The 27,134-nt window shown below is 48.5% G+C and overlaps 2 protein-coding genes across 10 annotated transcripts; one reads left to right on the forward strand and one right to left on the reverse strand.

Annotated features, from left to right (window-relative positions):
- Nucleotides 1-11: 11 nt before the first annotated feature.
- On the reverse strand, nt 12-18,616 carry dok1b (docking protein 1b). 2 transcript variants are annotated; one of them, XM_018730309.2, is made up of 5 exons: nt 18,256-18,616; nt 8,048-8,338; nt 7,792-7,870; nt 4,471-4,601; nt 12-2,004 (listed from the first exon to the last, which is right to left on the reverse strand). In XM_018730309.2, the coding sequence occupies exons 1-5, from the start codon at nt 18,310-18,312 to the stop codon at nt 880-882; spliced, it is 1,683 nt and encodes a 560-aa protein (XP_018585825.1). In that variant the 5' UTR covers nt 18,313-18,616; the 3' UTR covers nt 12-879. The 2 variants fall into 2 exon arrangements, with proteins under 2 accessions (XP_018585825.1, XP_018585824.1); XM_018730308.2 differs by having other exon boundaries at nt 4,429-4,601.
- Nucleotides 18,617-18,717: 101 nt separating this feature from the next.
- nagk (N-acetylglucosamine kinase) lies at nt 18,718-27,044 on the forward strand. Of its 8 annotated transcripts, none has more exons than XM_029258574.1 (11): nt 21,272-21,587; nt 22,450-22,534; nt 22,868-23,240; nt 23,352-23,450; nt 23,645-23,786; nt 24,727-24,837; nt 24,979-25,091; nt 25,261-25,348; nt 25,531-25,628; nt 25,750-25,828; nt 25,989-27,044. In XM_029258574.1, the coding sequence occupies exons 3-11, from the start codon at nt 23,142-23,144 to the stop codon at nt 26,171-26,173; spliced, it is 1,014 nt and encodes a 337-aa protein (XP_029114407.1). In that variant the 5' UTR covers nt 21,272-21,587; nt 22,450-22,534; nt 22,868-23,141; the 3' UTR covers nt 26,174-27,044. The 8 variants fall into 8 exon arrangements, with proteins under 8 accessions (XP_029114422.1, XP_018584143.1, XP_029114407.1 ...); XM_029258591.1 differs by having other exon boundaries at nt 23,164-23,240; XM_029258589.1 differs by lacking the exons at nt 21,272-21,587; nt 22,868-23,240 and adding an exon at nt 18,718-18,736 and having other exon boundaries at nt 25,989-27,043.
- Nucleotides 27,045-27,134: the final 90 nt, after the last annotated feature.

Genomic DNA, 27,134 nt, shown 5'->3' on the forward strand with positions numbered 1-27,134 from the left:
GCAGGCAGGATGTTAGCTTAAGTTTTATTTAGAAAAAAACTGCGCTCCATATTCTCAGTCTTTTGAAAGCAAGCCCAAAGGGTCCTCCTGCAATAAATTATACACCAGTTCTGTCTATCTGTATAATTTCATTTACTAATATGAAAACTTCACCCTGGCCCCAGTTGGCTCCAGTCGGCCATTGTCTTTCAGAGGTTTTGGGTTCAAGGTCTGTTAGAGAGAACATCCCTTTGAGAGACGTGCTGCAGAAAGTCCGTTGAAACTGTGACACCAGATTGTCAGAAGAAAACAGAAAAAAACTCTTAAAAAAAAAAACAAAATAATTAAATCACATTCATAGTAACATCAAAGTCTGAAAAGAGCACGATTCTATTAACCCTTGAGAAGATGCTGTACTCTTCAGACCTTAATCTACCACCTTCATGTAGCCCCTGCTGAGTGAGACGGACGCAGAGCGCCAGAAGCAGCACAGAAATGGCAACCAGAGCTACACTGCTGGGTGGCGTCCCCTGCCCAGGAGACAGGAATTACTCAGAACTCCAGGAAGAGTCCAGTGGGAGCGCACTCTTCTCAGTGTCTCAGCATTATCAGCAGCTGCCTGATCCCCACCGATGAAGTGCTTCATGGTCCTGGTTCCTTCACTGGGGAAGGTACCACAGGGGTCTGGAAGCAATGCCACAACGGGGCTCCAGTCTTTCGTTCCATTGTCCAACCTCAAGACATGGAACTGATGCTGACCCTCATTCTTGGGAATGTCTAAGAGCAGAAGACCCCCTGTCGCCATTCCTGAGCCTGGTTTCCAGTTCCTCAGACAGGACTTGTAGCAGGGAGGAAGAAGAGGAAACGTTACACAGTGAACCTTGGCTAAGGAGTGCAGCATTAAATATTGCCCAGGTTGTCATAGATGACGTCAGGAGAATGCACGTTGGACTTGGGGTACCAGGTGGTGGACAGATGCTTATGCTTGGAGACCTGAGAATACAGGTCAGTGTGCTTGTCTGAGCTGCTGCCACTGTTGTTGTTGTTGACATTAGTATTTAATTTGCCCTGGGGCAGCGCTGGGGGCTCCTTGCGAGGCACCAGACCCTTGGTGGGTTTTGGGGCCGGAAGGGGCTTAGGCCCTTTGCCACGAGGCCCAAGGGGTGGCTTGTTGTACGCGGGAACAGAGTAGTCATCTGTGTTCGGGTTGTAAGGAACCTCGTGACCCACAAAGGGCTCTTCGAGACCCCGGTTCCTCCAAGCATGGGGCTCGAGCCGTGCTTCGTCGTAGAGCCCGGCCCCATGGGACACCCCCCGGCCTTCTGGCTCATCATAGATGTGCTCCAGGCGTGCTCCTTCTGTCTGTCTTGCACCATTGCGTGTTCTTGCATCCAGTCCCAGGCCCCCTGTCCGCAGAGCCAGATCGACACTCACGCGGTCGTAGATGTCAGAGTACAGCGGGTCTGGTTTACAGCCCTGGTGGCGAGTGCCTTCATCACCCTGGGACCAACCTCGGGGGGCCGGTGTCGGCGTCTTGATGCTGTCCACGGGGTCAGAATACAGGCCGTCCACGGCGGAGGGGGGCAAACGCACTGAATCGGCAGGCTCGGAGTATAGGTTGCTTTGGTCGTCCAAGGTGAGGGTGCTCCTGGGCCCACGGGGCAAGGGTGAGCGAGGAGGAGTGCTGGTCAGAGGTGGAGGGGGGTCCGGCAGAACACGGCCTTTCAGGTTCCTGCCCTCGCCATCTCGCCTCGCAAAGACACCGTCGGCCGAACTGGGTTTGCTGCCCCCAGAGTCTCCGTCTGGGTCGCTGCTGCCCTCGGCCGTTGGGGAGCGGTTCTGTTGGGGCGCTGTGCAGTCCAGGTCCAGCGATGGGCAGCTCTGGTGTTTCTCCTCCGCCTGAGCCTTCTGCTCCCGAATCGCCGCCTCCACAATCCCAAAGATTTCATTACCTTGCTTTGTCTCGAAAGTGAAGTTCCCAGGACCGGAATCGCAGCGCCGACCCGCCTCGAACGAAAACATGACCTGGAGGAGAGTACAGCGTGTCAGCAAGAGAAGGGCCAGCGTGTGAACACAGTGAGAGAATTTCACTTGGTCACTCGTTTTTATTTTACTAAATGCATTCACGGTGCTTTACATCACATTAATAAGGACCAGTAAAACAAAGTGCTTTGATAATCGTGTCTCATCGATGCACTTTTGTTTCCTCTGAACTGAGCGTCACTTTGGAGAAACGTATGCTAAGTGAGTGCTAAAAGTATGCTAAATATTAATGCAAAACACATGATCACACATTTATCTGACACTTTTCTCATTTGTACAGCTAAGCAATTTTACAATTTTACTGGAGCAATTTATGGTAAGTACCTTGCTCAAGGTACTACAGCTGGAGGTGAGCTTCAAACCTGTGATCTTTTGGGCCCAAAGACGGCATCTCTGACCACTGCGATATTGGCTGTCCACATATCCAAAAATGGACTAGGGAAACATTACATTTATTCATTTAGCTGACGATTTTCTCCAAAGCGACTTACAATTTTCACCCATTTAGACAGCTGGGTAATTCTACTGGAGCAATTTAGGGTAAGTACCTTGCTCAAGTGTACTACAGCCAGAAGGGGAGTGTGAACCTGCGACCTCTGGATCCAAAGGCAGGAGCTCTAAATACTACGCTACCAGCTGTCCCTATACAGTAACGGTGCAAAGTCACATGTAGCTAAATGAACCGAGTGGGGGGTGGGGGGTATAGTAAGCTGCTGCATGCATGTCAGATTCACACAGACATGTACAACATGTGCAGGGAGCCCATATAGAGGGACCGTATTCAGAGTATTCAAACACATCTGTCTGAAAGATGTGTCATTTCAGCAGCAATAAGAGCCAAGTGTCAAGGGGGCATTGGTGGCATTTTTGGTTTATTCTCATATAGTATATATATATAATAATATTATATATATATACATGAGGGGGGTGCGGTGGCGCAGTGGGTTGGACCACGGTCCTGCTCTCCGGTGGGTCTGGGGTTCAACTCCCTCTTGGGGTGCCTTGTGACGGACTGGCGTCCCGTCCTGGGTGTGTCCCCTCCCCCTCCGGCCTTACGCCCTTTTGTTGCCGGGTTGGCTCCGGTTCCCCGTGACCCCGTATGGGACAAGCGGTTCTGAAAATGTGTGTGTGTGTATATATATATATACACACATATATACATATATATACATATACATATATATATTACTGCTGCAGTTACTTTTAGACACAGATTTTTCTGAGCAGGCACAAAATGGGCAGATATTACAGAAACATCTTTATTTTTATTTACACATGTATAAGTTTAATCTGTTATATTTATATATATTTATATTTTTATTTGTGGCAGTTTCACGAATGTTTCTGAGCTGTGAGCTCTCGGTTAGCATCGCCGTGGCAACCCGCCCCTGACATTTCAGCACCCAACCCCCACTTCCTCCTGAACCATGGACCCACCGGACATGGAAATTACAGTACAGCCATCTGATTGTGACGACAACTGAAAGAGATGCACAACACCTGGAAACAACTGCACGTCCGGCACAAACCGGGCCTCACAGCACAACAGCAGTGTTCAGCGAGTAGGAGTGGCACAAACCACCAAGAGCTATGTGCGAACCGCATGTGTGCTTCAACTCGTGTGTGCGTGAGTATCGGCAGCATTCAAAGCACGTTTAATTGACGCTCTGACTGCAAGACCATGTACCTTCAGGGGCTATAAATAGGGGGCAGCTGGTAGCATAGTGGTTGGACCCAAAGGTTGCAAGTTCAAGTCTCACCTCCAGCTGTAATATCCTTGAGCAAGGAACTTACCCTAAAATTGCTCCAGTAAAAAATACTCAGTACTAGTTTAGTTACTCTGTTTACTTGTCTGATGCTTTTCCCCAGACTGAACTTCAGAGTTCAGATAATTACCCTCATTTACCCATTTATCAAGCAGAACCATACCACAGTACCTTGATCAAGGGTACCACAGCAAGAGATGGGACTCAAACCTGGGTCCTTTGAGTGGAAAACAGCAGCTCTAACCCTTACGCCACCTTCTGCCACATATTTAATGTTTTTTTTATCGTCTGCTATCGAGGATCATCGACTGCTAACTTCATCTCCCTAAGCATTTATACTTTTCCTCAATCCTTGTACTACACAATGTCCTCTCAAGAGCCAGTGAAATTATGTGCTTTTCTGTGGCACCCCAGAGATCACCGGCTCCTGTTGTCTCATCTTATTTGTCTTTTTGCTGCTCCCCATTTATGTCACACCTGAATCTGCCCAAACCACATTTCGCTTGTGCTATACACCTGCGTGTAGTGAAATGACCACAAACATAGATGTAACCATAGTGATGCTGGCTGATGTGGCCCAAGCCACGACTGTCCACACATCACGCACACCCCCATGCCTGTGTCACGAGGACAGGCTGACCTTGTCTCGGCCGTAACGACGGAGCAGTTTATAGGGCCACACCAGCAGGTTCCTCTTGGTCTTGGGCTCCTTGAGGACCAGGCTGTCACTGTCAGCCTTCAGCCAGTAGCTCCCCTGGAGGCCACAGCGTTCAGATGCCTCTGTCCGCTGGACACACACCCAGAACTCGTTCACTGCAACATAAAAAGTATGAAATCACTTCTCTTTAATATTTGAAGTGATTTACTGGAATATAATTTTAATAATATATTTAATAAAATATTTTATCATAATGGCAGCCCAGATAAGGAAGCGTAAACGCTGCACTGTCTTCCAACATGATATCATGATCATTATTCATTTTCTCATGTGTGGTTGGTCAGCTGGCAACGTGAAACCCAAAGTGTGCCATCTTCCAACATGTCTCGTTGGTTTGACTCTTACTTTGTCTTGTCATGCTGGGTTTTGTTAAAAGAGAACATTTTGGTTACATGTAACAAGATTACCATGGTGTCAAAATGATTTTTAAAAAATCTCATACATGTTTTCATACATGTTGTGTGACTGGACACCCCTCCCCATGCAAGTAAGCCCTGTTATGTGTGCATGAATGAACTGCAGTCTATAATCGAGTTTAAGATTTTAGAAAAAGGCAGATTGTTATGTAAAGCGGATCCTGCTAATACCTTAATAACTACTGAACACTTCGTTGGTGAAAAAAGAAGATGCACGGGGCTGTAGAGGAGTACAGATGAAGGTTGCGAACAGCACTTGAAAGGCCCAGGGAGTGGGTTCGAGCGGGTTGGAACATAAACCTGTCTGACAGCCTTCTTGTACAGGAGCCTGTGGCTCAGCTGGGGCTGCACTGGTTAAAGAGCAGGAATCCAAATCTCAAGACAGGAAATGCTGCTGTATGTTTCACAAGTCAGGAACTTACCTACTACTCAGCTTTTACTGCCTGCAACTTTTTTTGATGTGGCTTTGGACTTATGAATAAATCGAGTTACAAATGATACCAATTGTGCTAAAACCCAGAGGACCCAGTGCATAAGTAAGAGTTCAAGTATTTACTAGACGCGCAGAAACAAGAGTCACCATGGCAGTGAGCGTGGGGTTGCGCTCTCGGCACTCATGGTCTCTGTAAAATGTGAAAGCGTACGAAACGAAACATCGGAACGCAAAAGCATCAGAACAGAGGGTTTGATGGGTAATTGTGGCTGTGATTCACAATGTTTTCATGCCTCGCAGTACGGCTACGGAAGCACTTATTGTCGTCACTCTGGCAACGACAGCACGATTGTGAATAAATTTGCATTTGTCACTTTTCTCCAAAGCAAATCATCATTATTTAGCCATTTTACATCAGGGTAACTTTTACTGTATTCATTCAAGATAAGTAGCCTTCTCAAAGGTACTACAGCAGCAGGTGGGATTTGAACCTTCAAGTGGAAGGCAGCAGCTCTAACCACTACACCACCCGCTTCCCTTAACCACTTAACACACCAAAAAGACAGAGAGAAAATGCATTTTTAACCTGTGCAAACAAAATTAATATTCAGTCTGTGTTTCTCAGAATTTTGCTCTAATTGCTGTGGTTGGGGGGGGGGGCAAAGATGCTTGAAGAGCTTGCTGTGCAACTGTTTTTCTTTCCTTGATTCAACACAATCTTTCTGGCTGGCAGGAAGAGGATGTGTGTGTGTGTGTGTGTGTGTGTGTGTGTGTGTGTGTGTGTGTGTGTGTGTGTGCACGCTCAAGGAAACAATGCACTCCTCTCTAGTGACAATAAACAACGAATCGCTCCTGTTTTCAGGGCGACACGTGACTAAGGGGAAACTGTGTCCACACGGAGCCGTCCGCGGAGCCGCACTCTCACAGGAAATCACATCACAGCGGAGTCGGCCGTACACAGTACACCAGGGCGAATATGGCAGTGGTGAAATTCCGAAGAGGTTCTACGGCAGGTCGCTGGGTGCACTTTTCATCTAGGCAGCGTCGCAAAATGTTGCTCCTGGTTTGTCGTCTTTTAAGATGTTTTTCACGGTACAAACTGTGGGATTCTCTCCCCGGGAAAACATGGTGGTGAAAGCATGATGCAGCACAGCACTGCAAACATGAAAGGACTGACAGCACACAGGCGGCAGGGAAAAACATCTATAAATATTAATTTTTTTTTTTCATGTTTAGGGACTTTCCAGCTGAGAACTTAGCGCCAGCAGAGAGCAGTGTTAGAACTGACACGGTAAAGATTACCCTGCTCTATACATTTACATTTATTCACTTAGCAGACGCTTTTCTCCAAAGCGACTTCCAATGAACTCTATGTAGTGCTATCAGCCCACACACCTTATTCACCATGGTGACTTACACTGCTAGATACACTACTTACACTGGGTCACTCATCCATACATCAGTGGAACACACACACATTCTCTCTGTCACTCACACACTATGGGGGAACCTGAGCAAGAGTGTGAGAGGAAACCAGAGCACCCAGAGGAAACCCACACAGACACGGGGAGAACATGCAAACTCCACACAGACTGAGCGGGGATCGAGCCCACGTCCTCTCGCACCACCCAGGCGCTGTGAGGCAGCAGCGCTACTCGCTGTGCCACCACAGCACCTATACGTGGGTAAATCGGTGTAAGTAGCTTAATACTAACTTGCTTTGGAGAACAAGGTGTGTAATGTTGCATCATGGGGTATTAGACACATATAGATGAAAAGGAGTTCACCTCCAATACATTCGACTTCCTCACCAGGCACCGAGTGTCAGATGAGAGCAGCCACAAGTGGCCTTTTTCAGAGCCAGATATTGAAGCAACACCCATTTTTATCAGCGTTTCAAGCGCTGCTACACTCAGTGCGTATGAGGCACCTGCATATTAGTGACCGCCCCTATTTTTAATCATATTGTTAAAAACATTGATTTCGTTGTTTATTGAATGCCTTCCTGCAACGCACTTTAGCAGAGTGTACACTTTCACACCATATTCTTTTCAGCGCCTAACAAAAAAGAATCTATATTTGGACTGGAAAGAGCGATGTTTCAATCCACCTGCTAATATTTCAGAATGCGCACAAGAAATGTGCTCAACAGCAGGTGGCAAAGTGGTTAGAGCTGCTGCCTTTGCCCCCGGTTCAAATCCCACCTCCTTGAGGTACATAGCCTGAACTGATGCAGTAAAAATTACCTTGCTGTATCAATGGGTCACTCAGCCTAAGTAACTTAACGCTGTAAATTGCTTTGGAAAAAGTGTCAGAAAAAGGAGTAAATGAATGAAATCCACACGAGACGTATTAACTGGCACCCTCTTTAGAGGTGCCCTCGATGACACCTACAAGATTTACCGCAAAGAAATGATCACCATAATGCAGATGTACCTTCTTCTCTAGAGTAGTAGATGAGGTTCTCGGCCATCTTGAGCTCCTGCTGACCGTTGGAGCCGGAGCCGCTGCCCCCCTGTGCAGCACGGAGAGCACAGTGTGTAAGCGTAGCATGGAGCCTGACCCACAGCCCAGAAGTGACACAGCACACACACGTCACCATTGCAGAGCACACAACAGCAGGATGTAGGACCCGCAACAAAGGGAACCCCCCGTCCACACACACACACAGCCCTGAGTGCAGAGCATCTACCTGGAATGCAAGCTCACACATCTTCTCCACCCACTCGGCGCTCGTTTGCTTCTCAGCAGCGAAGACGTGGGTTTTGTCGTTGGTCTCCACGCAGAAGGCAGACATGTTTTCCTTGGGACACGTCTCGGTGACCGCGGGCCAGATGCTGATGCACTCGGCCAGTCGGATGATTTTTTTGTCCAGCTTCTTGGTGTTGGGCTTCTCGCTGGCGTTGTTGCAGTCGAAGAACTCGAGCCGCGCAATGCCGTTCTGACTGGCTGGATACAGCACAAACCAGCTCTTCTTCCATTTCTGAGTGCCGCAAAGAGGGAGCGGAACAAAGGTCGGACATGAGGAAGGATGGAAAATGCATCAGCTCATAACAAACGATTAGGATACGAGAATTTAATATTGGTGTGTTTTTTGGCAGCTTCAGGTGAGGGATCCTATGTGATCTTACCAGTGATGTCACTTCAGTTTCTTTCCCCTAAAATTACTACTTTTTTCAGACATCTACGCAATGCAATGCAATCGATGCAAGTGCATGTACACCCCTCCTTCAAGCAAAAAAAAACAACAGATTATGAGTGGCATGGTGGCATGGCGAGTAGCACTGCTGAGGACATGGGTTTGAACCCTGCTCAGTCTGTGTGGAGTTTGTATGTTCTTCCTGTGTTTGTGCTGGCTCTCTGGTTTCCTCCCACAGTCCAAAAAACCTGCTCTTCAGGGTCCCCCATAGTGTGTGTGTGTGTGTGTTCCACTGATGTATGGATGAGTAACCCAATTTATGTTACCGTGGTAAATAAAGTGTGTGGGCTGATAACACTATATTCATTGTTCATTGGAAGTTGCTTTGGAGAAAAGCATCTGCTAATTAAATTATGAAAATATATACCTTTTTTAAACAACAGGCTTATTATTCAGTGCTATGGCATTTTTCGCTGTAAAGTTGTAATTTTACACCCACAACAGGTCATGTATTCGCTGTTTACTTTGACTCTGCAATGCACATGGACATGATGCTTCTTGCACCACAAAACAAACTACAGTAAACTTTCTGCTTCCTGTCACATTGGCTGTCTGAGCCAGTCACGGCACTGGTTATGGTAAACCTAACTCAAAAAGCAGATTCAGTACTGTATTTAAATCATATGAAGTTTTTTTTTTTTTTTTTAACACAAATAGCCTTAAACTGTGTGGTAAATGAGGTGCTTCCTTGTCCAAAGTCCAAAGGTGACACTGATGGCACACAAATTATTCACTTTTCTGCACAGTTCCTGTACTAGTGTTAGTGTTTTGGAAAATATGTGACAAATTTTGATAATTTTTCTGACTAAATAAGTTGGTGTTACACTTATCACACAAAAAACCTTGTATTTTGTTTCATTTCAGGTGACATGTTTTTCACCCAAGATTTCCCATGACATATAATGATTCCACCCCTAATAATGGGAATTTGGCAAAAAGCCAAAAACCCATCATTTAATTTACATATTTATCACATATTTTTCTCCACAGCAACTTCCACTAAACTCTATGTAGTGTCACTGTCAGCCCACACACCTTATTCACCATGGTGACTTACACTGCTAGATACAGCACTTACACTGGGTCACTCATCCACACACACACACACACACACACACACACACACACACACACACACACACACACACACTATGGGGGAACCTGAACAGCATGTCTTTGGACTGTGGGGGGAAACCAGAGCACCCGGAGAACACGCAAACTCCACACAGACTGAGCAGGGATCAAACCCACAGCCTCTCGCACCACTTAGGCGCTGTGAGACAGCAGCGATACCCGCTGTGCCATGGAGCTCATTGTCTAATAGAACAAATGAACCACGAGCTCTACTTCTATTCACTCTATGTGCCACGTTCATGCAGCGAGTCGCCATTTGGACACAAAGTGTCTACCGAGACCCTGAGAGTTTTCATATGTGTCAATCATTAAACATCGTCCATGTGCGACGTCCACTGCTAGGTGTGCAGGTGTGCATCACGACTCTGCTCCGCCACTCAAAAGAGGGAAGTGAGAGAAACTTCCTCGGTAAACAAGAGGCATCATTCAGAGCCAGAGGGCAACACAGCGCTCTCACAATAACCTTTCCATCGCGCAGCGCACGGCGCCCACAGCACCCTTCCATTAACACACGCTTTGCATGCGCTCATGTCAGCGGGCCACGGCTACTAGGTCACCGCAGACTCTACGATGAGGCCAGAAAGGTCACGTGGACCAGGGGATGCAGGGGATGGTCCGGGGCATTTAACTCGCCCTGAAGAGTGCAACTGACACTGGCTGATTCATCGGACACTTTTCTCCACAGCAACTTACACTCTGCTAAAGTGCGCTGCAGGAAGGCATTCGATAAAGAACCAAACTAGTGTTTGTAGCAAAATGATTAAAAATAGGGCCGGTCACTAATACGCGGGGGTCCCTAATCCCTAACGTACTGAGTGTAACAGCACAAAATGGGTGTTGGATCAATACCTGGCTGTACAAAGGGCCACTTGTGGTTGCTCTCGTCATGCAACCTTACACACTTCTTTATTACACCGATTTACCCATTTATACAGCAGGGTCATTTTTACCGCATCGGTTCAGGGTAAATATTTTCACCAAGGCTACTGCAGCACAAAGTGGGACTCAAACCCAGGTCCTTGAAATGCAAAGCAACAGCTGTATCCACGACACAGCCTCTGTAAATGTGTGTTTGCGCAGAATCCTCAGATTAAAAAGTGACCTTATAAGGAAGTATTTTCAAAATAAGAGCATGACCTTTATTGCTCACATGGATGATTTGCGGACTTTGCCGGAACAATGGTATTTAACGGCACTTAAAGGTACAGTACTACAGGTACGAAGATGTAACTTGAGCACTTTGTGTGAGCATGCGGGCGGCTGCGGCGCGGCGGCGCTGCCCGTCCTCCTAACCTGCTGTTCTACACGCATGGCACGAAAACGCAGTACACAGGTACAGTACACGGTTACAGGTACATTACACCGCACACATACGGAGCACGCAGTCGGCTAATAGCTGTGCTCCGACTGGGATCGCACTTCCCGTTCGCTGTCAGGACTAATTACAGCAGGAGTGTGACAAGAGCGCCGCGCTCATCATTCCCTAAGCTGTGGCATGCGGTAAATGTGCCCTTGGCCAAGGAATTTACCATGAATCTAAAAGAAACCATCAAGCTATACAAACAGGTGAATTGTGAATTGGTGTAAAACCTCACACAAGTATGAAATCTCGCTGGTCACCGCAAGCACTCGGTCGTGGGGGTGAGGGGTCTACGTTGCTGTGCATCGGGAGAGTGAAGCTGTGGGTTCGAGGTACAGCTGCCTGGACGCACACCAGAGTCTGACCAATGACCGGTGTACAGTCCCACTGTGATATAGTAACACTGATTTACTGCAGTGTGTGAACCCATAACCGTCGCTCTCCGATTCTCCTCTAGCAGAACGAGTGACAGTGCCTGTGTTACAGTAGCACAGTACAGTAAAGTACCACAGTACTACAGTACTACAGTAGTACAGTGCAGCAGATACATACCATCTAGCAAAGTGCTGTGACACGTGTTCATTCAGCAACACTCTTCTCACACACAGGTGATTGTTGTACCACAGTCACTGTGTCCAATACCACGGTACAGAGTAGCTGTATACAGAAGTGATAGGAAAAACAGGTGATGGTGACAGATGGTGTGATGTGAGTTTATGGAGCAGTTAGGAGAGCAGGAGAAAAATGGCTCTGAAGGAGATGGTTTGAGACCCTTCTTGAGTATCGACAGGGATTCAGCAGCTCCGAGGGAAAGAGGGAACCTACTGGACCACATTTGGGACGAAACGGAGAACTGAAGACTTAGGATTTTGGACCCTAGCGAGTGGGACCACCAAGTTCGAGAACAATCGCTGCTCCAGCCTAAGCCGAAAAGCGACAAGAGAAAGACGCCAGGAGCCCCTGTGACGCGTGGAGAGCGGAAACACTGGTGTCTGTCGGAGGGGAGAGGAAACGCGCTGCAACACAGAGAGGCCTGCTGGGTGCGCAGCCAGCCTCAGGAAGCAGTCCAGGAGCAGAGGACCGTGACCACAACTCTACCCATCGACCGTGCAGATTCCTAAAACAGCGCAGGCAGAGGAACCGGTCTGGGGAAGTGGTTCGCGCCCGAGCTCCTTTTAGATCCTCTCGCTTCTCGTGGGCAGCAGCCGTGCGGAAACCCCACTGAGCCCCAGGTGACCTGTGAACTGGAGCTTAGAGAACACCTGCGGGGCGCGAGCCCACCTGTGCGGCGGCGGCGGAAAACACTGACGTGTGGAAACGAACGAGGCCCCGTCACTGGGATCCGCAGCGGTAACGTCACGGTAACACAGTGGAACCACGGTAACACAGTGGAACCGCGACCCTTGCGCTCGGCAACAACAACATTGTCAAGTCCATAAAGAGACTGAACAGCAGCCAGAGAATATGAACAACTACTTCACTTTCATGAGAAATATTTATGATAACCTGGCGCTGAAGCCCTGAAAAATGTTTCAGATCACACAGCATAAAAGTAGAACTTATAAAAATAACCAAATGGGATAGAAGCGCATTTTTCTTGCCGCAGTTGAGAACGGATCGCGACGCACGGGGGGTGGGGGGGGGGGGGGGGGCACCTCACCTCCACGGTCTCTGTCCACAGCACCAGTAAAGGTACCAAATAAGGGGAAGGAAGCGACGCAGCGCTGCAACACTGCATGGAAAATATGTAAATGTGCACAAAAGCCCAATGAGAGCTGACAGCGACTTCCTCAAACTGTGTGTCCTGTTAGCGCGCACACGCCCGTGTGTGTGTGTGTGTGTGTGTGTGTGTGTGTGTGTGTGTGTGCGTGCGTGCATGTGTGCGTGCCTAATAGTTTCAAATTTAATACTAGGCCCAACAGTGTCACGTTTAGCCGATTTTATCCCTACGGCATGTAGCTCGTTGTCCTACGGTATACCGGGGAGGGGGGCTGACGAAGGCCTTTAACACTGGAGCAGCAGGGGGCGTAGTGATTTAAAGGACCCAGGTTCGACTCCCCGCTCCTGCTGTCGTACCCTTCATCGAGGTAATTACCCAAAACTGATGCAGTAAAAATTACCGTGCTCTATGAACAGGTAAGAAAGTGTCAGATAAATTAGTGTGCAGCAATTTAGTGGAAGTTTTGACCTTCTATGTTGTGGTGATGGTCGAGGACCGAGGGTCAACCGCCAAAGGTCAAGTGCGTGTTTGCGAACGGCTCATAAAACTCTCCTGTCTCTCGATGCTGTAATAATGTGACACTCCAGTAAAACTCAGTTAGTATCCAGCTGCGATGGGGACCCACACACACATTTACGGAACAACCCGAAGACCTGAGACACTGTCACCCAGCTGACATTAGGATGTTTCATACATAATTGCGTGTTCGTTGGCGGCCTTTACATGACAGCGCGTGGGGGGTGTACCGAGCACAGCGGCGCGGCGACTCTGCTGTCCAGCAGCTCACGAGAAAAGTGTAAACACTGTTGAAAGATATCATTCGTGTACAACAAAATTACTGTCGTGCCAAGACCATTTAATAACCCGTGTACGTGACGCACCGGAATGAGGGGCGAGTCCCGTTACCGCACCCCCGTTAGTGCGTTTGCGTATTGCTGCGAGATGACTGGGAGACGCAGCAGCGGCAGGTTCACGAGCTCGACGGCGACTGCGACTCCCCGCCTGTCGCCGCTCATTCGGCACATCGTGGTCCGCAGAAGACGAGGTACGAACAGCGGTGAGCGAAGTGAATGTGCTCTGTCTGACCAGACTGTGTACATCCTTCCAGAACACAAACTTGAACCTGACCCCACGCACACAGACACACACGGCTGCGCAAGACAGCACTCTGAGCCCGGCAGCGCGGTGTTCTCCTCCACCCTGCACACACGTCTCAAGCTCGAGCAAGCAGATGAGCACCGTGGTGAAAACATGGTCACGCACAGCATGAGGCTGTTCAGCTTCAGTCCCCACTTCATGAGTGTCGGTCTCCATCAGCGTGCGGGTGAGAGGCCCACTTGGCCGCCGGTACGAGCCCTTCTGCCCCCCTCGCGTCGGCGTGGGCGACGGCACGAATGGAGTTCAACGCTACAAAGAGCCATTCGCTCCTTCACCTGTGAACGCCGCACATGTTCTTATGTCACTTGATGGACCTGGGTTCGAATCCCACCTCCTGCTGCGGTACCCTTGATCAAGGTACTTTCCCTGAGTTGATGCAGTAAAAATTACCCTGCTGTTAAACTGGGTAAATCAATGCAAGTTGCCTAGAGCACAAAGCTCACACTGCAAGTCGCTCAATGGAAAAATGTGAGATAAGGGCAGGAAAAGATTACTAAAAAATAAAAATAACAATGACACAAGGCTGTAAGGTTTCTGCAGGCAGTGAAAGTGAAATATCATATAAATAAATATCATATAAAGGAGAGGAGACCCCAAAGACCTCACCCCACCCTGCAATGTCATTTATTACAGTAATCACTCCACTATACCATACATACCTATAATTACTAAATCAGCGCATTTGCACTGTGCTCCATGGAACTGGAAGCATATTTAAAGAGTAGCCGCTAACCCTGACCGCCCATCTGAGGCCGCAAGGAGACCGGTGCGAGGAGCTGCAGACGTTCCTCGTGTACTACGGTGAACCGGGACCCTCTCTCCACAATCAACTGGTTTTCCACTTCCACCAAAAAGTATCTTGACTCTTGACTGCGCTTGTGCAGCAGGTGCTACAGAGCAGCGAGTGTGTGAAGAGCGCTGGCGACCGGGCTCCTTGTCGCGCTCTGACACTGCTATAAATAGACACAGTGTAATAAATACACACACTGCTATGCATAAACACACTGCAGTAAGAATAAATAAGTAAATAAATAACGAATAACTGCAATAGTGTGATAAATAACACGGATACTGTACTGACGGGCGGCCACAACACACCACTGTAAAATGCACACACACCGAAAAAGTGTGCGCGCTCAACACCTTCGCTGTATTTATAATTTCCACCTCACTCTTGTTATACTTTATTCACTCTTTCTTTTTTTGTTACTTTATTCTACACTGTGGTACATTTCTACTGCATCTCATTGAGGTGCCTGAGATGTAGAGTATTTTAGAGTACCGGTACTGTACTCTAGAATCACGTGTCTGCATCCAAATCTCTCCTTCTGCTGATCCGATGCACTTTTTGTCCTTTTCTCCGAGATGTACGTAACTTTGCAGAAAAGTACTTTCTCCTTTCATGCTTTTTGTAAGTAGTGTATCTAGCAGGGTAAGTTACCCTGGTGAATAAGGTGTGTGGGCTGATAACACTACAAAGAGTTTGTTGGAAGTCACTTTGGAGAAAAGCGACTGATTAATAAATAAACCTTAAGTATTAATGAGAAATAGAAATAAATGATAAACAAATAAAGAAATTAATTAATGTAAATGATGCGGGAAAATTACCCCCCCACCCGTACTGAGAGACGGAAAAGTGCACTGTACACCGCTCATCCATGTCCTAATGGAATTACTGATGGACTGATCGTTTCATGTTAATTATGATAATTATATGCGTATATTTATATACACAGACACACAGTTCCAGCTTTTTCATGGAAGAATCCGACGTTCTCGCTGCAGGTTTACTCTACTCTACTCTAAGTATGTACAGTAATGTCAATGTATAACAAAGGTCATATGTGATAAAATGAGCAACAACCATAATTTACGCAGATCCACAGCAGAGAGCGGCAGCCTTTCCAGCGCAACACTTCACGCACCTGACGACTGCGCAGCTCGACTGCTCGTACCACGGTGAACATGTCCTTTAATATTTTAATATGGTCTCATACATTTTAATATACGCGGGGCTGTGAGCACACACCGTACTGGAGCACACGCAACATACACAATGTAGGCGAGGGTTTTCGGAGCGGTCGGGAGCACAACCTCCGTGGTAAAATACAAGCCCTTCTCTGTAAAGTAAACACAGTAAATGTCGTGTGGACGCTCAAAGCAGCCGGTCGCAAAGCAGTGGATTTGAAACCTGAAGGTCATTAGTTCAAATCCACTCCCCTTCCTGCTGTAGTGCCATTGATCAAGGTACTTACTCTGAGTTCATACAGTAAAACTCACCCTGCTGTATAAATGGGTAAATCAGAGTAATGTTGTGAGATGCTTTGGAGAAAAATGTCAGATGAATGAATAAACATGCAAATGAGTGGCTCAATTAAAATATCCAGCAGTACGCAGGGGTAATAAGTGGTCAATTAATAAATGCGTTCTTAATGTACTCAAATTCATTGAACGAGTCCTCGCCAACTGCACAGGCCTGTGACACCGGGCACCGGTACCTCACTGTACCTGCCGTGTGCCGGGACTTGGGTACGAACCGCGCCGCCGTGGTCATTTATGGTCAGGTGTGTGTTCTGAGAACTCCAGCAACATCACACACACACACACACACACACGTGCACACACACACACATGGTGTGATGGTGACGTTGATGAACGCAACCCTGGAGCTTATGGTCACACTTTTCATTTCCAAAAAACTACAGTGAGGCAGCAGGGGTTGCGGTGGTAACAGCTACATCCTTCTGACTGGGAGGTTACAGGTTCAGATCTCAGCTCCTGCTGCACTGGCCTTGATCAAGGTACTTACCCTGAACTTACACAGTACATCAGTGTCAGTAGTTCTAGAGAAAGGTGTCAGATAAACGAATATTTCCCGCTTATCCGGTTAAGAGTCGAAAATGGGAGGGGGGGTGTATGATGTCATCCTTATTCTACAGTTATTCTTTTAGCAGACGCTTTTTTTCATTCTCAAAAGTATGTAATTTATTCACTTCTGTGTGAGTGCTGGGACCTACATCAGGAGGTGGGACTCAAACCCAACACCATCTGAGCTAAAGGCAGTGCCACGTAACCACCGGGCCACCTGCTGCCCCCTCTGAGAAAGGCAGCCACACACAGCCGCGCTGCCTACGGGTGATGGGCGTGAGTCCTGGCTCGATCCCAGTGCCCCCGCGGCACACTTCGGCGTGACGTATGCCGTGTAGGGCGTGCGTGTGTGTGTGTGTGTGTGTGTGTGTGTGTGTGCGTACGCACGTGAGACACACCCTGGGGCTGCAGTTTCATACACTGCCACTGGTGTTTCACAGCATTGGAATGTGATTCACTGAGAACCTGTGAGGCAGGCAGGTGTGTGTGAGTGTGTGTGTGTGTGTGTGTGTGTGTGTGTGTATGTATACGCTGGGGCAGCAGATGGTGTAGTTGTTACAGCTCATGAGCAGGTTTGGACCCCATCTCCTTCTGCTCCACTACAGTACCCTTGATCAAGGTATTTACGCTGAACTGACACAGTAAAAGTTACCAGCAGCAAGGTAAACAAGAGTGTTTCAAACGAGTGCGAGCACATATTCGATTTGAAAGCGCTGAGAGGAGCTCGGCCACGCGCAGCGCGCTCCCGCTCCGCATTCGGCATTCGCGTCCGCAGCGAAACAGAGTAACGGCGGCCTCCTTCCACGCGGGACACTTCGTAACATTTCCATGACACGCGCGCGCGCGCGCACACACACACCAACGCGCGCGCTCAGCAATTCCTCACGAATTTCCTTGAAAGTATGACGAACATGATTTCAGAAGAGTTTTACTCCAGGTTCACTGACAGTTTTACTCCGATTTGTGCACGTGACGGACGGACGAGACACAACGTGTGATGTAACGCGTTAAATAAGAGTAGCCCTGAGTTCATTTCATTATTTATTTCATTACGTCACGTGTGTATCCGTTTAGTTTATTTCTCGTGTCCCAAACCACTGAGAGCCCCAACACATTTTATTATAGATTCTAGAAACAATATAATATGGGAAGGTCATTTTTTACCTCGGGGGGGGGGGGTCCCGTCCTGTCACTACTCACTCACTGCTGTTCCTACCGGCTTCATTGCGCCGCATTTAGAAAAGATTTATTTACTCACTTTTATTCCCATTTATTCACTCACTGTGTCATTAAGGGACATGATTCATGGTAAAAAAAAAAAAAAAAAAAAAAGAGCACAGCCAGGTAGAACTTACGCGTTCCAGTGACCAGAGAGAAACTTGGTCCACAGACAGACAGAGGAAGGGACAGAGAGAGAGAGAGTGACGCTGACGGACGGACACGCGACGCGGCTCGTAGTACCTTTCCGAACTTCTGGTGCTGCACGTACAGCAGTCCCTCCTTGACGTGCGCGTCCATGTCCCGCTGTGCGCCGCTCGGACCCTCGGCCGGACCGCGACCCTCCTTCCTGCGCTTCTTCTTCTTCTTCTTCTTCTCCTCCTTCTTCTTCTTCTTCTCCTCGTCGTCTCAACTCCGCCGCTCTGCGCTCCGCACTTCCTTCTGCGGCGACTTCCGCTCGGCGCGCGCGCGCGCCACCCGCTCCCTCGTTCGGCGCGTGGTCACTGCGCGCGACGCGGCACAACGAGGCGAGCGGTTTTCAGCGAGGAGCGGCGACCGAGCGCGGTCCGTCCAACCGCAGCCCCACCCCCGCCGCGCCCCCGAGACTGCCGTGAGCGCGCATTCCAGCACAACTCGACAGGATGAGTGTGTGTGTGTGTGTGTGTGTGTGCTCCTGTTACACTGCACTCCCGACTGTCAGATCCCCAGTGGAGAGGTGCACTTTGTGAGTGTGTGAGAGCATTCGGCACTCGGCGCTTTTTACACCATGGGGGGGGGCGTCTAGCCAAAGGCTACAGTCACAGGTGTGAACGGCTTCAAGGCCACGCGTGTAAAGGTGACACAGGAGTGCGTGACACACTGAATCTCATTTACATGTGGTGTGTGTGTCTGCAGCTGTGTTACCTTGTGATTCTGTACAATTTATACTATTTGTGGTATATATAGGACACATAATTTTACTCATGTTCATACTCTGACCACACGTTGCCCCCCCCACCCTTTTTTTTATATTAATAACCTGTTTCTGTTGTGATTTGTGTTCATGTCCTTGCAGATTTTCTTTTTGTTCTTTTGGATGCCTTTGAAGGGGGTGCGGTGGCGCAGCGGGTTGGACCGCGGTCCTGCTCTCCGGTGGGTCTGGGGTTCGAGTCCCGCTTGGGGTGCCTTGCGACGGACCGGCGTCCCGTCCCGGGTGTGTCCCCTCCCCCTCCGGCCTTACGCCCTGTGTTGCCGGGTTAGGCTCCGGTTCCCCGTGACCCCGTATGGGACAAGCGGTTCTGAAAGTGTGTGTGTGTGTGTGTGGATGCCTTTGTCCGGTTCAGTGCGGCGCGATGCGGTCCACTGCTTGTGTGTTGCAGAGTTGCTCCCCAGCAGCGTGTTGCCAGCACAGCAATGATATGTAAAGAAAGTGAAGAGGAGCTGCTTGGAGATGGGGGTGACCTCTGTGTGTGTGTGCGCGCACACATGCTTCCTTTTCTATAACGGCTCTTTTGTGTGCCCCCGCCCCCTTCTGTTTAGCAGCACAGTGCCGTCTCCGCACACCACACACACAGGATGTTAGGCAATGTAACCCAAAGGTTCCGGGGTGCGGGTGGTGGTGTGGGATGAGACCGGTGTCATGTGGGAGATGAGGAGCGTCTGTAGCGCTCGACTCGACTGCAAAGGTAACCTTCTAATTGTACGTGGCGAACGTACGAATGTGAAATGATCAACTTTGAGCAAAGTAGCGCATCGAGCAGGAACCACGAGAAGCAGCGAAGGCCAAGAATCAGTAATTAACAGTTATTTAAATTTCTATATTAAATGCATGTTTTAATATCTGAGCTCCACCAGCAGGAAGGAACAGTGAAATGCAGGTTCACACACAACAGTGTGATCGTTACATATGGAGAGAGTAACATTCATGTGACACTTTCCTCCGAAACGACATACACTGATTTACCTGTTTACACAGCAGGGTCATTGTGTCACTGTGCCACTTCAAGGTAAGTACCTCATCAAGGCTACTACAAGCAGGAGGTGGGATTCAAACCTGGGTTCCCCGAGCGCAAATGCAGCCGCTCTAAGCACCGCGCCCCCTGCTGGCCCACCTCCTTTTGGATTAATGTAAGGTGAGAGTTGTGCTCTGACAGCAACTCTCAGCGCCAACAAGTGTAAGTGTAACACACATGATCTCACATGTTTAGCAGCGAGACGCAACATCCTTCAGGGGGACAGGGGACACTGGCGACAGGGCGGGAGATGACATCACGCTGCGTGGGTTCGCATGAGTCAGAGACCAAGTTGCAGCGGCTGTGACCCGCACCGCGATGCCGCACATCGCAGCCGTGGGGGACGTAGCCCACACGCTGCGAGAATGACTCACGGGCGGCGTCTCCTGTGGCGTCCGGGTTCGACCGGGGGCTGGACGGGGGGACCACGCTGTCTGATGGTACCGTGATCATCAGTCACACTCATCAGGGGCTTTAGGGAAGGGAGAAAGAGCAGAAAAAGCAGCAGAAAAGGGAAGAGCCTCCAGGTCCAAGACCAAAAGATGTGGCCTGCAGGTGGCGCTCTGCTTACCGCAAATTGACACAGGAGAAATGACCCAGCTGCGGTAAATCAGAGTAAGCAGCTTTGGAGAGAAGCAACAGCTCAGTGAATTAAAGAGTGACAATTAGGTGCCAGGGTCACAGAACTCTGCGCGCGCACTGTGCTGTCGAGTCCCTCCGCTGAAAAACGCCACATCTGGATACTGGTTCCGCTGATTGACCTGGAGGACACATTAAAAATGATGATGAAATATTAAACTAAAACAATTGTCCCTTATTACACAGCTATTTAATCTGGAGATGTAGTGGTTGGAGCTGCTCCCTTTGGACCCAAAGGTTGCAGGTTCGAATCCCACCACCAGCTGTAGTACACTTGACCAGTAAAATTACTCAGCTGTGTAAATAAGTGTAAATACTTTAACACTCTAAGTCGCTTTGGAGAAAAGAGTCAAATATATGAATAAACGTCAATGTCTTCGATAATGAAACGGCAGGGAACTCGGCCGTGGGTTCTAGCGCCATCTAGTGGTGTCGATGTGGAACTGAACGTCCGCCCGTCATCCTAGAACAGCATCGCGGGGGTCCGGAGCCTATCCGGCCAGCATAGGCCCCTGTAGACAGAGCTGCCGCGTTGTGGTCTAAGGACGTGGGTTCGAACCCCACCTCCTGCTATAGTTCACTGGATCCAGGTGCTCACCCTGCACCACCGGTACAGTAAAACTGACCGTGCTGTATCATAACTTGTCTTAGCGGAGCAGAGAGACTTGTGTTTTCAGGCTGAAGAGCCGAGTAGCCGAGAAAGTATTAGTGGGAAACAAACAGAGGTTCACATTCCTCGATAAAATACGAGCGGAGAAAAATGAGAAAAGAACAAACTCGCGAAGATCACCGCAGAAGCTATTTTGCAGATGTTGCGCCTCACGTAATAGCAAAACCGTGCGCGGCACGTAGAAATTCACGCACGCGAACTGCGGGCCACGCGACCTGTCACGTGACCAAACCCGGAAGCAGCGCGATGGCTGAAGCGTTCGGCGGCGTCGAAGGGTCGGTGGAGCAAAACGAACGTGGCAATTATTAATTGTGCTTCTGTCGCCAAGGGAGCCGGAGCGCGTGGAAACCGGGTTCCGTTCTCTTGTGAAGCGGATCACATGTAGCTTCGCGCAAATGAACTAGTCGGCTGTGCGTGTTTGTGTCTGTCACGTCACGGGCACAGATTTACTGCGGTTTTACCGCTCTCCTCGAGGTGAAAGTTAACGAAACTAAGTGATTCTTGCACTTGTTCGCTTCAGAACATGAAAAAGCTGCATATAGTCTGATGATGGAGGCAGCAGACCGGCGCCGGTGCCGCATGGCCGGGCTGTGGACGCGGGTTCGAGTCCGACTCCGACTCGGCGTGGGTTTGCTTTGCCCGCTTTCTCTGGCTTAAGTTATTTGTGTTCCTGAATTGCGCCTCATTTTAATGACAAGAATCAAGATGGCTATAAAAACAACTCGTCCAAAAAGCGCCCGATCATGTTTTATAATTGACTTTATTATAATATTTACTTTTTACCCACCAAGTGCCCGGAGCCTGAAGCGCTCATCGAACCCGTGGTCCGCCGCGCCGTGTGGCCGCACACTTTTTCTTTTTAACATAACTCACTGCCAAAGAAGTGGTGGTTCGTCGGCGAAATTAAATCAGAATTGGACAGGAAAAAAAATAGTGAGGAATATATTTTGTTGAAAAAACAACTATAGGCATAACGACAATACTGGAATTATATTATCGAGTCAATGATCCCCTCCTCCGCAGTCCGGCCAAATGGAAAATGTCGTACCGCCTGGTGAACCGGTCGTATCGCGTCCCCTCTGCTATTTTACCTTATTTTACCTAGTTATTTTACCAGCTGCTTCACTGTGTCCCCAGCGGCGGCACGGCGTCCAGGGCTCTGCTGCTCTCCCAGGAGGGGAGGATGATGGCGGAAAGCGAGGGGCCCTGTACCAACCACTGGGTACGACGTGATTGCGCTCCATCATGTTGCATGTATCGTGTCATGTGTGTGCGCATATATTTTTTATATATATATATATATATATATATATATATATATATCTCTACACACACGCACACAGTAACTTGTAACTGCTTACTCAGTTGGGCACGAGCCCCAGCTCAATCTCTCCGCGCGAGGACACCGCTGTGTCTTTATTATCATGAGCTTCTGTTAAGTCATTACATCATGAAATAATTCGCAATGAATGTAACAAATATAATTATATCATTTTTCCATTTTGTTACATTAATCATACTACTTTCGGCCTCGATTCTTTCTGTCCGTTTCTAGAAAAATATCCCGCACATGGCACCAGGTTCCAAGCAGCGAATATCCCGCCGTTTAGGATGATCGGATGCTTGAACTTGAAGTTTCTAGAATGTTCTGGCGCCTCAGTCGTAGGATCATCAGGCCAGGGGTTGTTAAGAAGTACCAGGCTGAAACCGACACGCTACTTGTAACACAACGAGTGGTATTTTTGTCATCGGAAAATGTTAACGGACCATAATGAACATAACCAGAAAAATCAGGTTATAAACACAAAGTCTGCTGCGTTACGTATTCCATGAAAATTGTGTCCCCCTCAGCGGAAAATTGCCAGCAGCGACAGACACTCGAGCGTCGCGTGAAGAGAATACTGCTAACGAACAGGCCCTTGAGACGAGTGAGCGAGGAGAAGCCGAGCGCCACCCGGCGGCGCGGAGGAGTCGCTGCAGCGCGTCCGCTACGTGTCTCCGCGGAGCTCTGACCACGTGTCCCCCCTTCCCTCCCTCAGCTTGTTGGTGTGGACAAGTGTTTGGAAGCGATCAATGACATGATGCAGAGAGCCAAGGAGGAGGCGGGACTCGACCCAAACACCCCCCTGCGCTCACTGGTGGGTCAGAGAACAACAAGCGGTCGGATTCGCTTTTCTCATCGCATTAAACGGCTGAAAATAAGTGCCGTCCGTAGTGGGATTTGAAAAAGCGACATTGAATGCACCCGCTCACGTCACTGTTTGTCTGACTTGTTCTGGATGGAAGGCGTGGTGCCGTCATGCGTGTAATTAACACTGCTGCGTGTGCGAAGGGAATGTCTCTGAGTGGAGGCGAGCAGCCAGAGGCCATCCGGAAGCTGATCAAGGAGATGGAGGAAAGGTTTCCCAAGCTGAGTCTCGCTTACCACATCTGTAACGACACCGTCGGTGCCATGGCGACGGCCAGAGAGCAAGGTACCGCCGTCGGCACTGCTCCAATGTCAGACGCGCGTAGGCGTGACCGTGCGCTTTGACACCTACCTGCCAGCGCTGGCTGTTGCGGTTTGCGTGTTGGGCGCAGTTCGCCGCTGGAGGCCAAGAGCGACACTTCGCGCGGCTTATGCTCAAAAAGAGAGAGTAGTTTTTATTGTAAAACGAAAAATCACATAATCACAAAGCAGCAAAAAAAAAACAAAAAAAACTGAGCTCTCAACTAACATGAGAAATGCCTTAGGAGAACGAATTGAGCTTCGGAGTGCGAACCTTGGTGCCAGCGAGCACCGCATAAAGCGAGCAGCTTCCCCCGCACGCTGCATGTGGCGTGTCCGTGCGTTTGGCTGCAGGCAACGCAGAAATGTGACGTTATTGTCTGCAGTAATAATGAGCTCTGAAGAAAAAAGGTTCTACAGAAAGTGCAAAACGATGTTAGTTAAAAAAAAAAAAAAAAAAAAAAGGCAAAGGAAAGCCTTACCTCTCAGTTTAAAATTTAGTCATAAAATGCATAAAAATCTCCTGAAGGGCAATATCGTTGTGATTTAATTTACTCTTGTTTTAGTGCAAGTTATATTTCATAAATAGCTTATCAGAGAAGAGATATTAATGATTACAGTTATGACAACAATGGCATCAATAGGTTATTGATGCAGATGTAAACACTGACAGATTCCCAGCCTAGAAGTGTGGTACGTGGTGTAAAACAGGCAAAGCATAGAACAAGGAGGTTAGTATAACGGGGGAAAAATAATATGGAATGAATGGTAAACAAATGCTATTTCTTGTTAATAATAATAATAATAATAATAAATGGCAAATGATGGTTTTTTTCACTGCACTCAAGCCTTTCCATAAATCATCCTTACGTGCACAGTGTATATTTGTCCAAAAAAATGATCCAGTCATTCTCCCCTTCCTCTAGGGGGCGTCGTGGTTATCTCAGGGACCGGCTCCAACTGTAGGCTGGTGAACCCCGACGGGTCACAGGTCGGCTGCGGGGGCTGGGGTCACCTTATGGGCGATGAAGGCTCAGGTGATAAAGAGCACTTTAGAAAGAAACTAATTGGCACCTTAATGACACCCAGAAGTTGTGTAAACATATCAGTTACTGTTGTTATTCTTTTAATTATATCACTTATCGGGTTACAAATGCCAACGATTCTTTGTCTTTTAGCATATTGGATCTCTCATCTTGCTGTGAAGACGGTGTTTGATGCTCAGGACAACTTCGCAACGCCACCTCATGACATCGGCGGCGTGAAGAACGCCATGGAAGAGTATTTCCAAGTGAGACGCATCTCGGAAGTCGTCTGCAGAAACACAACTTTATACCTTTCTACCTCGTAGAGCCGATGCTCTAACCGTTGCGCCACCTGCTGTCCCCAGATGTAATGGAGCGCAATTCAAGCGACGGGTGTGTACCATAGTTTATTTCAACCTGTTTCCACCCCCCCAGGTGTCTAATCGGATGGGGCTTCTTCCTCACCTCTACAGAAACTTTGAGAAGTCCTTCTTTGCTGGATTCTGCAAGAAGTTGGCTGAAGGTTCGACAGTCGGCATTTATGGCCCCGTTTTCTCAGATTGTTTTATATTTTTCCAACTTTCTGTAACTCTCACACACACATGGCTGTTTAATGAGTGTCACAGTGACCGATCCCCCGACTGTTGCTCTCATGCGCTGCGTCACGACTACACTCCTAACGTGTAATTTTTCACCGCGTTACAGTGGCTACGGCTGGAGATCCGCTCGCTCGCTACGTGTTCTCGCAGGCTGGCAGAGCTCTGGCTCGACACATCGTGGCCGTGCTGCCTAAAGCCGACCAGGTGATGGCGCCTCCGTCTCCAAACGTGAAGATACAGCGTTTTGAACCGGATGCGGTGGGAACCTCTGGAGACCCTGGAGACCCGATTGGACTCCAGTTTAACATTCTTCTTCCCTCCACAGGCTCTGTTCTCTGAGGAGTTTGGGCTGCCAGTCCTGTGTGTGGGCTCAGTTTGGAAGAGCTGGGAGCTCTTGAAGCCAGGTCAGTGGGGGATGAGTGGCAGCAGGTGGAAAAGCGGTTAAGGAACTGAAACTATGTATCAAAATTTAAGGCTCTGGAGCTCACAGAAAAGCATCTCGCTCTCACATCACACTTTCTTGTGCAGCTGGACATTGAGGCTCCCTTGCGTTGTCCTTGGCAGGCTTCACCGAGGTCCTGGTTGGCGCAGCGAGCCGCCACTTCCGCGGGTACACTCTTCTCACGCTACGCCAGTCATCGGCTCTGGGGGGCGCTATATTGGGGGCTCGCAGTGCCGGCGTCTCGCTGCCCGTCGACTACTCCAGCAACGTCAGCATTCTCTACAAGCACTGCTTCAAGGGCCACTGAAGATGCGGGCATGAGCAGCACTGCACTGAATGAATAACGGATTTAAATATTACCATGATATGCATTAACACTTGATATAAACAGTACTGTAAAAAGTGCAGAGCAGCTTTTTTCTATCAACAACAAATTTCTTGATATTTTGTAATGTTTGGTGTAGAGTAAATGTGTGAAACAGGTGATGTTAAATTGATGTTAAATTCTTAAATACAAACTTTCAAAATTCTCAATATTTAGGAAAATTTTTTAGGCCAATATATTCAGTATCAAAGGGGAAATTAATCTGACATGTAATGTTGCTGGGCTGGCTTTATACCTCACACATCACCTTTCTAATCCTTTCTTGAGAAAGGATTATTTTTAAATGAAATTAAGGTGTGCCTTTTTAAAAATCATTTCAATACTGCATTGCTGAAATAAAATGGGGGTTTGATCATTTTAAGTGCCTGTCAAGGTTATATTAAAATGAATGACAAAATAAGTTGAACTGCTTTGGAAATTGTGGGGATGGGGACGCGCACTGAATACTTGAAAGGAAGTTATATATATATATATGATCAGGGTAGACAGTCATCTGCACTGTTCCCCATGGGAGGACAGCTGATGCGCGTCAGTGTGTATTACAGTTTGCTTTGCTTCTGACGTTATGATCGTTAACATTGGCTGTGTTTTCCTCTCCCTCTTCAGAATATCACACAGTGTAAGCAGCAGCGCTTCATTATTTCAGCACCAAAGTCAACTGTGGGGAAAAATTTGTTCTTGAAGACGAAATTTAACCGCTGACGGAAAATGTGCCAGTTAGCAAATTTGTCGTAACTGAAAAGGCCAGGGGGCTCGGTAGCGCAGCGCGTTTGGTCTGTGCCTGCTCTCTGGTGGGTCTGGGGTCCAAGTCCCACTTGGGGTGCCCTGCCGCAGACTGGCGTCCCATCCCGAGTGCGTCCCCTCCCCCTCCAGCCTTGTGGAG

The sequence above is a fragment of the Scleropages formosus genome, chromosome 1 (assembly GCF_900964775.1).
Source record: "Scleropages formosus chromosome 1, fSclFor1.1, whole genome shotgun sequence".
In the NCBI taxonomy this organism is placed as follows: domain Eukaryota; kingdom Metazoa; phylum Chordata; class Actinopteri; order Osteoglossiformes; family Osteoglossidae; genus Scleropages; species Scleropages formosus.

Excerpts from the sequence above, each read along its gene's own strand:
- dok1b (XM_018730308.2), bottom strand. The coding sequence starts at position 18,312 with ATGGACGCGCACGTCAAGGAGGGACTGCTGTACGTGCAGCACCAGAAG. Across the intron at positions 7,871-8,047 it reads TGTGTGAGCTTGCATTCCAG|GGGGGCAGCGGCTCCGGCTC; the intron begins GTAGATGCTCTG and ends CGTGCTGCACAG. Across the intron at positions 4,602-7,791 it reads CTACTACTCTAGAGAAGAAG|TGAACGAGTTCTGGGTGTGT; the intron begins GTACATCTGCAT and ends TTTATGTTGCAG.
- nagk (XM_018728591.1), top strand. The coding sequence starts at position 21,403 with ATGAGAAAAGAACAAACTCGCGAAGATCACCGCAGAAGCTATTTTGCA. Across the intron at positions 22,535-23,351 it reads GGCCCTGTACCAACCACTGG|CTTGTTGGTGTGGACAAGTG; the intron begins GTACGACGTGAT and ends TCCCTCCCTCAG. Across the intron at positions 23,787-24,726 it reads GGCGACGGCCAGAGAGCAAG|GGGGCGTCGTGGTTATCTCA; the intron begins GTACCGCCGTCG and ends CCCTTCCTCTAG.